Genomic DNA, 12,100 nt, shown 5'->3' with positions numbered 1-12,100 from the left:
CATCGAAGCTTGGTGGAACTAAACTCTCAGCACGAGCTCCGAGATACCACAAGGATCCACACTCACATGTAACTGATTCTGGAACTACCGAAGATCCTCTCACAAGTACAAAAAAATATTCCCTACACCTGACGCACCTAACAAACCTCGCTGAATGCAGAATAACTTGCCATGTTAGCATAACAAAAAACAAGGACCACAAGAAGGGGAAGCAGCCAGCAAGACAAGGTTTGCACATGAGCTCTAACTATAAAAAAGGGACCTTATATGCAAACCCTAGGTAATTTTCTTTTTTCACCAATATTTCTCTTCTCTTTCTCTTTTTCTTTTTTCCCTCACTTAAACTTACTTGAGCGACGGAGCGAACGTCCGGTGACCCCCACCGGAAGTTCCTCCTGACCTCTATTTATTGGTCTGTGAAGATTTAGCAGATGAGATCCAGTTTGGTGATTTATCAATTATTGTTATTATTATTATTATTTATCCATAGATAGAGGAAAGTTAGAGACATATTATCAAGGACGGAGATAAGGAGGGGTGTGCAGTGGCACTTGCCCCTCCAAAAATCCAAATTATCCAAATTTTATTTAGTTTAGTGATAGAAAATTTAGAAGAGTAATACTTTTCTACACAATTTCACCACTATAAAACTCATATGCATTATATAATCTAGCTAATACAATTTCTTTAATTTAATTGATCATTTATTTAATTAAAAAATTAATTATGTCATTAAAATATTTTTTATACCTAACTAAATCTAATTCTTATTAATATATAAAAAGAAGTGTAGAAATTCGCGACTAATATTTGATATTTTTATACTGAATTAGACTCAGTTATTTTTATTGATAAAATTAAATTTATTTTATATTTTTATAATAAAAAATGCGGAAACACTTGTGGGAGAAATTGAACTCACAATGTAACAATTTACTGCACAACGCGTATACCAGTTAAGTTATAGTTTATTAGAAATTTTTTTATTTTTTATGATAATTTTTAAATGAAAATTATAATTTTTTTGCCCCTCTAAAAAAAAATTCTAGCTTCGTCCCTGCATATTATAATTACTCATTATGTACAAATTTATCGCATAAATTGATATCTAAGTACAACAAATTTACTTCATTTTTTTTCAATTAGGGCGCAAGTTCATCTTGCAAAAATTGTTCCAATAGAAAGTTGCATCATAATTCAATTCCATACAATTTTGGCTAATTCATTTAATTTTTTCAATTATAACAAACCCATACAAAAGTTAAAAAAATGCAAGTAAATATATATTAATTTCCACACATATGCTTATACAGATTTTCTTTTATCTTACATAAAAATTCAATCTGGAGCACTAGATTGCTACAAACTTTAAAAAAATCACAAATGAAATTCTACCCTTCATTTTTCACATACATAAAAACCACATAAAAATTGTAAACCAAATTAACAAAGACCGATACTCAGAGAACAGAGCCAAACTCTTTTTAAGACACCGTAGCCGGAACAATCTTAAAGTCTTCGTAGACTCAGACCAGACATGACGACCAACACCATCAGAAGAACAACCGAAGCAAATGATGCGACCACTGAGCCACTGACTTGCCTGCAGAAGTCACCAAATTGTAGACAGATAGCCAGCCAGTTGGTGGTTTGGTTTCCATTGTGAGCCAAGTAGACTACGTCTGCAGCCGCCGCACCAGCGGCAGTGCTTAGAGTAAGTGCCACCTGAGAAAGAAATCGAGAACAGCTCTGATCATGTTGGAATACTATCAAATGATAATCGACTCGGAATCAGTGTGGAAATATTTCTAATGTAATAAATTAAAATAAGTTGAAGTAGCAATCATTATTTGCATATTTTACAAATATACTCTATGTAAGGTGTCATGTTGGATGACAACTGATAGAGTGACGGACATGACACATATTCTAAATTTATACTTCGCTTGGTCGCGATATCATATCGAAAATGATGAGATACAATAGCTTAAAATATATATATATATTTTTATATATTTTAATATCAATTAAAATTTTAGTATGAGTTGAACTTTTGATATCAAATTGAAACATAAAATAAACATTTGGTACCACTCGGTCTTTTAGTTATATTGTCATCAGGCTACCAATTATTTAGCTTACTGAGAACCGAAATCCATATCAATAAATGAATTTAACTAATAGAATAATTATTTTCTAAAAATTCAGTCGTTATTAATATAATTCAGTCGGATTTTGTATGATATATCTATAAACTGGTCTTGCTACTGAAAGGGTTTGGTTAGTTGGATTGATATGTAAATCATGGAGTGGGGTTTACTCACAGTGTCGAAAATGAAGAGTAGGATCCTTGGTCCCGCTGCATGAGGACGAACGATGGATACTATAGAAAAGGGCAGTGATAGAACTAGGTATCCAGCAACCATTGCCATTGCAATCACGAAAAACCTGCATTGCAAGTTATTTCTATATTAGAATTTATGGTAATATGCTAAAAATGAGCTGCAATTGAGTTGGTAATTCAATGATCAAGTTACGGAAAGTTCCTCCTCTGCACTAAAGTGGATTAAAAACCTAAGCAGTATCAGATTTTTTATTTTTTATTTCAATTTGATATTAAAACTTTAAACATTCGTGTACTAAAAATTTACTTTTTATTCAAGTTACAATATCAAAATAAGTTAACGTGGCAATTGGTAGCAAGCATATTTAAACAAAAACTGCTATCTACACAAGGCATCACGTCAGAATAACGACTGACATGATGACCAATCATATCAAAAAATGAAGAGATACCATAGTCTGATATGCAATTAATTTTTTTATATAATTGAAACATAAGAGTAAAAGTTTAAATCGGTACGTATAAATTTATAATGCAGCAAGTCAAAAGTGAATGAAAATCTGATAATAAAGCAGAGAGGACGTACTGAAATGTAGGAAAACTATCATAACTAGCATTGAACTGGAAGAACTGAGTGAAGAAAGGAAGGGTTTCATCACTAATTCCCATGGTAGAAGCAGCACCAAGAGCAGCAGCTATAGCACCTAGCCTCAGAAAAAAATCAAACATTGCAATCCCTTTCTTGTATCCGCCTTTTTCATCTCTGAGATTCGCCATGAAAGGCGCTTTACCTTTCGCAACAGAGCTGGATTCTGGCACATCGATCGCAGTTGACTCGTTCTTCATCATTTTAGCTGATTAAAAAGATTGAAACAAGTAAAGGATTAATGAAGAGCTTAATTAGTTTATGAAAATTGCAGAATCAAAGCTTATGATGATGAATGCTGTAGAAGGAATGAAGCTTAAATAGAAAATTAGATAGTTCAAAGGAGTTGCTAACCATCTCCATCATTTTAGTAAAATCTGTATAATACTTATTTCAAAGCTTTTATTGCAAAGCAAGTAGAAAGGTGGTGAAGATGGTAGCAGATTGGTTAGTACGAAATTAACCAAATAATACTAACAACTCTATTCCACTACATAAAAAAGTATATTGTTAATACTTGAATCGAGTTGTCTCTATGAACTAATAGTAATTAAACTGAAAGCATTTGGACACTTTAATTTATATTTTAGTATAATTTTATAATAATACACATTTTTTATTTTTAATTTATCTCGAAAAGTATACAAATTCCAGCAACAATCTTTAATTCATTTTCTATTAAAAACAATTACTAATTTTTTTTAATATAGAATTATGTGTGATTTACAGAGAAAGATGAGGTATAAAAACAAAAAACAAAAATACTTGATATGTATGAAATATTAACGTGTCTACTTTTTTTTCCTTTTTATGAGTTTATTAATCTTAACCATTCATTAATTATCACATAATAATGTGCTGGTTTAAGATTATTATTTTTGCCACCATTATATCTGAAAGGTAGAACTTTAAGTGATAAAGTTGATCATTTTCCCCCATCACTTCCCATCTTTCATTAGCAAAACAAACAAATTCCAATTTATTCAAAAAAAAAAGATATCCTATTTATCTCATAAATGTGATACAACAAATTCAGTTTCATCTTTTTCTACATACAGCTTCTCTCTCATGCTGTTTTAGCATAGAGATCTTCAAATAAGTAGTATTATCAATGGGTTTATATAACATTATATGCTATGATTTCTCAACAGCGAGAGATTTCACAATTTGTCGGCAGATGAACTTGTCAGTTTGAAACTTTAACTGCTTTCTGCAATTATCAAAATCTAAAAGAAGACGGTGCAAGGTTGGGAGTAATTCTGCGTACTTGGTAAGCTTGACTCATGTCTATTGCTAAGAAGAATAACTTCATCGTTCTATTGTCCATCCACGTCTTGCAAGTGCCTCAATTACCCGAGCAGCAGCATCTGTAGTGTCATTCAGTGGACGATAGCTCCAGGTCTCGGATATCTGTCAAGCAAAACCATAATCCAAGACATATATAAAAAGGTTGAATGCTATTAGAGGTATACAACACTGAACCAAAACCGATTAACCTAATCGAGATCCAGAACATCAAATTTAATTCGGTTTGATTTTAAATTATAAAAAAATTTGATTTTCGGTTCGGTTTGGGGGATATAACAATTTCAGTTCAATTTTGGTACAAACTGAACCAGTGGTTCGGTTGAATTTGAAATATTTAAATTTCTTATAAAATTGGTTCGGTTCAATTTCGAAAAGAAAAAAAAAACAGTTAGGTTTGAACCGATATACACCCCTAAATCCTATACTATGATCTTATTTGTGCTGCACGCCTCCGGCAGTGATGATGCATACATGAACAGACGTGACATGGCATTTCCCTTTCGTTTTTGGTTCTGATGCAGAATGTGCAAATTAGTTTACTTGAGAAAAATATAGTAGCAGTAATTATAAAAAAAAAAAAAAAAACTGATTTACTCCAGTCTTCTATGGATGAATAAAATCATCTTCTAATAAAGCAGCAAGAAAGCACAAGGTGACGCAGATGGAAACTTACATCCTCTTCGCCTGTAAATGGTCTAACCACTGCCATTTCCAGCAATCGCTTTTGGAAGTCGGCAAATTTCCACGTGCACCGTTCAGCTCCAATAACATAGACAGGCTTCCTACAGCACAGTAACCAAAGGCAGATGACGAACACATAACTTCAAACTTAAAACTCTAGTCTTTCATCCTTCTTATAATCCAAGAAACATACCCACTGCTGCAAGCTTCACTCAACATACTCACAGAATCAGCAGTGATGACAAAAGCATCAGCCCAGGCTAGATGCCCCATATGTGGATTTGGACCTAATCAGTAAAGGTCAACAAATTAATTCTTCCATAAAATCAGACGCATAATTAGAATGAATCGCATGCAACTGCATACCTTCACCATCCCAAATATAAACTTTAGGGTCATCACCAAGTTCTTTTACTATGATCTTGGACACCTGTCAACAACCATTGAAATCAAATATTTAATACAAATTTAAAGAAATTCCACGAAAAGGATTGCCATAGAGAATGCATACCTTTTCAGGGGTTCTCCTGGAAAAGGATATTCTGACACTTCCACAACTCCAAAGGACTTTCTGCAGCATATTGGTCAACTGCTTCGCAAGATCTGTACCGTACTCACAGTTGCCTATTAAGAAAAGCAGATGTACGGTTAGACTTTTACATGCAAGGTAAAAACATAAAAATATGAATAACCATATATGGTGTAGAATTTGTAGTCCACATGAAACTAATAGTTCTTTTATACTGAATTTGTGAAATCACAAGTTATGCCGATATTCGAAAGCTCATGTCCAAAAGACATTTGAATATGCATTAACCATAAGTTAATCGACCAATTATGAGAAGTTATAAGCTCCTGGTAATGAGAAGTCTGAAGATTGAATTTATATAGATAAATAGCACATTACGTGTAGGTCCTCCAATGTTGACAATAAGCAAAGGCTTTTGAAGTACAGCCAACTTATCATGCCAAATAGAAGCTGCAGCTCTTAGTGCAGCAGAATCAGCCTGATGTAGAGCTCCCACAGTAAGAACCTGAGATTAAAACATAGAACTATGCTTGCAATCCATGAAAAAGATTAACTACAAATGGAAATCATGAAAATTTATTCCTGATACAGACCATTGAATCCATTTAAGCAAGTACTAGGAAATTGAATGCATACCACATGCCTATCAGGAGGTTCACGTGAAATTATCCACCTCCGGAGAAACCAGGGGATTTGCTCTTGGGCATGAGGGGTCAATCGATAATAATCATGATGGGGAGTAATCACCAAATCAAACCTATCTAAATGTGATCTTGGATGTTGTATCTGTATAACAGTTTCAAAGAAAAACAATAGAAAGTGAGACACTTTAGGACAGACTTAAGTGGCAATATGCCCCCGCAACTTGAAAGTAATGGGAACTTAACACATAAATTAACTTTGTGGGCAAATCAATATACGAACTTGGTAATTATGGGCAATTAGCCCCATTTTGGAAATTTGCTCCCTTAATTTGTAAGTTAATTGTCCCCTCAATTGACAATTTGCCCTTTAACTTGTAAGCTAATTTTGCCAAAATAGGGCTAATTGCCCATAATCACCAAGTTCGTGTATTGACGCCTATAAAATTAATTTATGTGTTAATTGCTCATTGCTTAAGTTGAGGGGGAAAATTGCTACTTAAGTCCTTTAGGACATACACAACCCCATACAACAAAAGTAAAGCAGAAACTATGAACGAGACAGGCAACATATCACGAGCAGTAATAAATACAATAAACATGAAAAAAATTATTAAATGCCAATCTCATGCAAACACACAAGACAACCCAAAAAAAGGCATAGAGAAGAAAAAAAAGGATAAGTTAAATTGAAACCTGAACAACAAAAACATTTTCTGGAGCTAATAGTCTAATTGAGCTTGCTACTGAAACAGTGTCTCGCCCGGATGCAACCACTAACAAAGGACCATCCCTGAAGGAAAAATAAAAATTATGAACACACAATAAGAACTAACCACTGAATCAAGCCTGAATTAAACACATATATAATCCTACAACCTAGGTAGCACGGAAACGGACACGGGAAAAAGGGACACTAGAGCACAGACACAACAAAATGGTACTATTTTAAAGTTTCATATGTTAGAAATCAAGTTTCGTATCCGAAACCGTTTCCGGCACGTTGCTGCCTAATCTACAACTATCAGCTAATCACCACACAAAAACAACATTGCAAATCATAAATAAAGAAAAGAAACAGTACCTATCAAATGTATCACGGGCCATTTTAGCAATGTGCTTGGAATTAGCTTCAAGTACATCTAATTAACAATATAAACACAACCCACATTACCATTTAGATTAGTGTAATAAAATCACATCCTAAAACCATCAAATTTTTGAAAAAAGAAATAAAAAAGTGAAAGAGTTACATTTGATTCATAAAATACCACTTGAAAAGCAATCATCTTTTTGCCCACCAAACACTCTGCTCATAAGAAAGTCCACTCTTTTATGAACCGGAACCGGTAGCCAATGAAGCCACTTGTTAATTGCCCCTCTTGGTCTATTAACTCGCTTTAAATTAAAAATTAAATCAACTAATGAATTAAGAAATTGAGAAATTACTATAATTTTATGAAATGAAAAAAAATTGAATGAGAAAGTTACGTATATAGAATGACGAGAAAAGAGGCCAAGAGCTCTAATTAAACCAACGCATTGATTCTCTGCTCCGGCGAACCCGTTTCCGATTACGATTGCTCGTTTTATCTCGCCGGGAAATCGGACTCTTGGCCGGAATCTGGGGAGTTTCGTCGGTCTCATGATCTGAACTTTGGAGGGAGGAGCGGTGATGACGAGGCAGAAATGATGGCTGGCCCAAGGGCTTAAATTCTAGGCCCGATGGCACGAATCTTGAGACAAGTGAATGTGTATTTACTGTAAATAGCCTTAGACTTTATACTGATGTACTTTTTGGTTCCTGCTGTTTTACATTTTAGCACTTTTAAATGTTACAATTGTACAAATAATCTAGAAAAAACAAAAACATTTATCAATTCTCACTACGTTTTTTTACGCATAGGATATAATGGTTTTAAATATTTTATTATATTTAAAATCAATTTTACTCAATTAAAACACTCTCATTTTATTCATTTCGCAACTATATATTTTTTATGCTTATATTTTTTTTATTCATCCGGCAAACTTGTTTATAATAGACAATCATTCAACAATTACTATATGTGAATAAAATCATGCTATAGTTAATAAGGTGATATTAAAAAAAATAAGGTGATACAATTGACATATATTTTAACTTTCTCGATCATTTGTCCTTATTACTAGTAACAAGAATAATTATATGATTTTAAAGGGTTAAATGCTCTAATATATTTGTTTGTACCATAAAATGGCTGAAGTGTTTTAAAATGCAACTATAATTTAAATGTAAGATTTTACTATAGACAAAAAAAATTAAATACATGACAGATATATTACAATTTGATTTTTGCTCAGCCCTAGACATGGTTCTTGAGCAGTTGATTTCAGTTCAAAATTGGTAAAACAACTATATAATACACCAAAAGCTGAAAATAAACGACATAAAAGTTAAAGACATGCCTATTTTTTTAGTATAGAATTAACAATAGCCTCGAAGAATTTTTTGTTTTTTTTTTTTTTTTTTTTCCACTGATAGATTACAAACCACGCAGCTAAACGTGCTTTTGAGCAACCTAAAAGATATTAGAAATAAAGCGTCCGAAAGACGCCTTTTCCAATTGAGCTAGACGATGAGCATCCATATTATGTTGTCGTTTTATCCACTTGACGTGACCATGATCAAAGGAAGTTTTGGTAAGCCAAATATCTTGACAGATTCCCCACGCTCCAGCCAACTTACACACTCCAGAGTTGACTGAGTCAGAGACCTGACTGGCATCTCCCTTAAAAATCACTTTACGCCACCCCCTCCCCTTTGCCCAGACCATTGCTTCTCTAAGCGCTAGGAATTCTAAAATGCCCGGATCCCAAATTCCTCTAAAAGATTTTGCAAAGGTGCACAGGGTTTCGCCTGCCTCATTTTTTGCCAAACCCGCTATTGACCCAAACTTTAGGTGCTTATTCGAGCCCCCATCATACTCAATATAGATGCAGTTGTCCAGCAGAGGTGTGTTCAAAGCTTGATATCTAGTCCTCTTGTTAGTTCTATTCTCAGTTTGTCGGACTTTGGCTAACTCTTGGGATGTAGCATCATGAAACTCCTTTCTAGTTTGCGTAGCGTGCCTACTCGTTTCTTCTACAGTCCAGGCAATTTGATTGAAGATTTTCGAGTTTCTAGCTTTCCAGATGGACCATAACGTGAATATCCATATTTCAACCAGCATATCCTTTCCCTCAATATCCTCCAAGGCATGAATAATGTTTGTCCAGATTTTGTCCATTGACTCCTCCGGAATTGCTCTCGCATCTATCCTCATCTCAGAGAGGAACCAAACACGCTGAGCAAAAGGGCAGCCGAAGAAAAGATGATGTAGTGTCTCTTTTCCCAAACAGTGGGGGCAGGTGAAATTCATTTTCAATCGATAGTTCAGAGCCTCTGCTACTGGGATTCCCTTATGAAAAGTTTTCCAGAGGAAGATTCTGATTTTGTTGGGGATATTCAGATGCCAAAACTGCTGCCAATCCTTGCGGGATAGCGATAAGTTAGACCTTGGCTGGGGATCATGAAATTCAAGGTATTTGTAATATCCTGATTTAACTGAGTAAGCACCATCCGTTGTGTAATGCCAAATGATTCGGTCTGCAACTTGGCAAGAGGGAAGGGGGATTGAGCGAATTGCTTCTACATCTTCTTGGCAGAAAAGATAGTGAAGAACTCCCACCTTCCATTCATTAAGGACTGGATCAACAAGATCACTGACCCGGTCTGGCACTTCTTCTATGGAGATCTCATTCCTTACTCGGGGCATAAAATTGTTGTCTTTCGGTAGCCAAGGGTCGTGCAAAGTTCTAATGAGTCTTCCACTATTGCATTGCCATCTTGTCCCTTTTTTGAGGAGAGCTATTCCTTTTAACAGACTCTGCCATCCCCAAGACGGGTTATGTCCTCGAGTGGCCTCTAACATAGAAGATGTCCTGAAGTACTTTCCTTTTAATAACCGAAACAAAGTGCTATCTTGGTTGTGAAGGATCCTCCAACTCTGCTTGGCTAGAAGGGCAATGTTGAACGCATTTAGGTCTCTAAACCCCAAACCGCCATCCCATTTACTCTTGCGCATTTTGGACCACGCTATCCACGCAATAGCTCTATCCTCTTTGTTTTTTCCCCACCAAAATTGAGTCATAAGCTTATTAATACGGTTGCATAAGGATTTCGGAAGCATGAAGCACATCATGGCATAAACTGGGATGGCCAACAGAACTGCTTTAATTAGGATTTCTTTGCCGCCTTGGCAATCTCGCTTTAAGCTGGCCACCGTGGTGCGACACCAGTACGTCCTTGTAGGACGGTCGGTTGCTGGAATCTTCGTCATCCTTGTGAACCACTGTCGTTACGGACACATCGGCCGCTTGTTTTTCGCTCTTCGGCATCCAAACCTTCCTTACCTTGGCATTTCGCCTATCAGGTGATTTGGCGTCCGCATCGGCCTGGTTCGTTGCCCCCAGTCTCTCGGTTACTGGCCTATTTCCGTGCTGCTCTCTGAGAGCCGATTCTGCCCCGTGATTCGCCCGCGACTCTTGTCGCAGCCTTTGCATTCGCCTCTTCTGGGTTTTCGTCATACGAGGGGTCTCCTCCGTTGGCCGAAATATCCTCTTGAATACATTAGTGGCAGGCCTCCGTTGTGGCTCATGCCTCTGCCACTGTTCTGTGGACGATCTCGGTTTAAAGGTCTTGGGATGCTTCCTCGTGTTTTCGCTTCCCTTGACTTTGAAACACGTACTGCATGATGGGCAAGTCATATCTGCTGTAGGCGAGTTATATCGCTTCCTCTTCTGTTGTTGAGGTTGCCCTTTTTCTCCTCGCCACTTTGAACCGTCGGTCTCTACTCTCGGCTTGGGTCTTCTTGGATTCCACTTACTTTGTATCTGCCCTTGCTCTAGGTAGCTATTGAAGTGAGGCCGAACTGTGTTAATAGACACGTATTTGGCATCGGCCTCTTTCTTTGTTGGGAACAGAAGTTTCCCTTCGTTAATCGCCTTCTGAACCACGTTTCTGAAGTTCACGCAATTGTTCGTGCTGTGCCTCCAGGAGTTATGATACTTGCAATAATCCTTACCGACTAGCTCTTCCGACGGTGGAATCGTATGTCCTTCGCTTAGGGCGATCTGCCCATCCTTCAACAGGGCATCGAATATGTCGTCGGCCTTAGTCAGGTCGAATGAATACTCTTTTTGTACCACCGCGGTCTTATTCCTTTTAACAAAGCCAGGCTTTCGCAAGGCCGAACATTCCAGGGGTTTCGTTCCCAAAAATTCGGCCATGTTGACTTCATCCTCAGAACCACTATCCTCGCTATCGGACACCACGGCCACGTCAAGCTGGTCTTTGTAATAGGTCCCTTTAGATGCGCCTCTCCTCTGTTCTTTCTCCTGGAGGAGTCTTTCGTAGCTCGTCACCCTGTTCGTTAGCTCGAACAAGTCACGAAACCTGTGGCCCTCGAAGTGTTCCCTCATGGCGAAACTCATCCCTCTCACCACCATAGGTACGCAATCGGCCTCTGACATTTTGGTGGAGCACCTAGTCCTGAGATTTCTAAATCGGCCGATATACTTCTCTGCCGACTCACTCGGTAGCTGTGAGATTCGGGCGAGGTCAGCTAGGGTGACATCAGGTGGTGCTCTGTAAAATTCTTCATGGAAGAGGATTTCGAGGTCCTTCCATGTGTCCACCGAATTGGGCGACAACCTAGAGTACCATGTAAACGCCATTTTTGTCAAGGAGCTGGCGAAAAGCCGGAGCTTCCAGAAATCATGAGCGGCTGCTTCGCCGCACTGAGCTGAAAACCGGGCGACATGTTCAACCGTCGATTGGCCCTTCTCCTCGCCCGAAAACAAACTAAACTCTGGCACTTTATACCCCCTTGGGAACGGATATAACTTGTCGATCCAGTCTGGATACGGTT

General features: G+C 37.1%; 2 protein-coding genes across 3 annotated transcripts; both read right to left on the bottom strand.

The window, feature by feature from the left end:
• Positions 1-1,261: 1,261 nt before the first annotated feature.
• LOC126679306 (casparian strip membrane protein 2) lies at positions 1,262-4,393 on the bottom strand. Of its 2 annotated transcripts, none has more exons than XM_050374304.2 (4): positions 4,258-4,393; positions 2,931-3,198; positions 2,325-2,448; positions 1,262-1,725 (listed from the first exon to the last, which is right to left on the bottom strand). In XM_050374304.2, the coding sequence occupies exons 2-4, from the start codon at positions 3,191-3,193 to the stop codon at positions 1,510-1,512; spliced, it is 603 nt and encodes a 200-aa protein (XP_050230261.1). In that variant the 5' UTR covers positions 3,194-3,198; positions 4,258-4,393; the 3' UTR covers positions 1,262-1,509. The 2 variants fall into 2 exon arrangements, with proteins under 2 accessions (XP_050230261.1, XP_055961579.1); XM_056105604.1 differs by lacking the exon at positions 4,258-4,393 and adding an exon at positions 3,345-3,363.
• On the bottom strand, positions 3,969-7,865 carry LOC126679305 (mitochondrial fission protein ELM1-like). The gene is made up of 11 exons (XM_050374303.2): positions 7,641-7,865; positions 7,421-7,547; positions 7,234-7,291; positions 6,846-6,942; positions 6,145-6,294; positions 5,887-6,013; positions 5,491-5,603; positions 5,346-5,409; positions 5,173-5,266; positions 4,972-5,080; positions 3,969-4,400 (listed from the first exon to the last, which is right to left on the bottom strand). The coding sequence occupies exons 1-11, from the start codon at positions 7,794-7,796 to the stop codon at positions 4,299-4,301; spliced, it is 1,197 nt and encodes a 398-aa protein (XP_050230260.1). The 5' UTR covers positions 7,797-7,865; the 3' UTR covers positions 3,969-4,298.
• Positions 7,866-12,100: the final 4,235 nt, after the last annotated feature.

This window comes from Mercurialis annua, linkage group LG4, assembly GCF_937616625.2.
Source record: "Mercurialis annua linkage group LG4, ddMerAnnu1.2, whole genome shotgun sequence".
Classification (NCBI taxonomy): Eukaryota; Viridiplantae; Streptophyta; class Magnoliopsida; order Malpighiales; family Euphorbiaceae; genus Mercurialis; species Mercurialis annua.
The sequence above is the reverse complement of the archived record's forward strand: the minus strand, read 5'-3'. Positions and strand labels throughout refer to the sequence as shown.

Excerpts from the sequence above, each read along its gene's own strand:
- LOC126679306 (XM_050374304.2), bottom strand. The coding sequence starts at position 3,193 with ATGATGAAGAACGAGTCAACTGCGATCGATGTGCCAGAATCCAGCTCT. Across the intron at positions 2,449-2,930 it reads GATAGTTTTCCTACATTTCA|GTTTTTCGTGATTGCAATGG; the intron begins GTACGTCCTCTC and ends CTTGCAATGCAG. Across the intron at positions 1,726-2,324 it reads TACTCTTCATTTTCGACACT|GTGGCACTTACTCTAAGCAC; the intron begins GTGAGTAAACCC and ends TTTCTTTCTCAG.
- LOC126679305 (XM_050374303.2), bottom strand. The coding sequence starts at position 7,796 with ATGAGACCGACGAAACTCCCCAGATTCCGGCCAAGAGTCCGATTTCCC. Across the intron at positions 6,295-6,845 it reads AAAATGTTTTTGTTGTTCAG|ATACAACATCCAAGATCACA; the intron begins GTTTCAATTTAA and ends ACTGTTATACAG. Across the intron at positions 4,401-4,971 it reads CATTTACAGGCGAAGAGGAT|ATATCCGAGACCTGGAGCTA; the intron begins GTAAGTTTCCAT and ends TTTGCTTGACAG.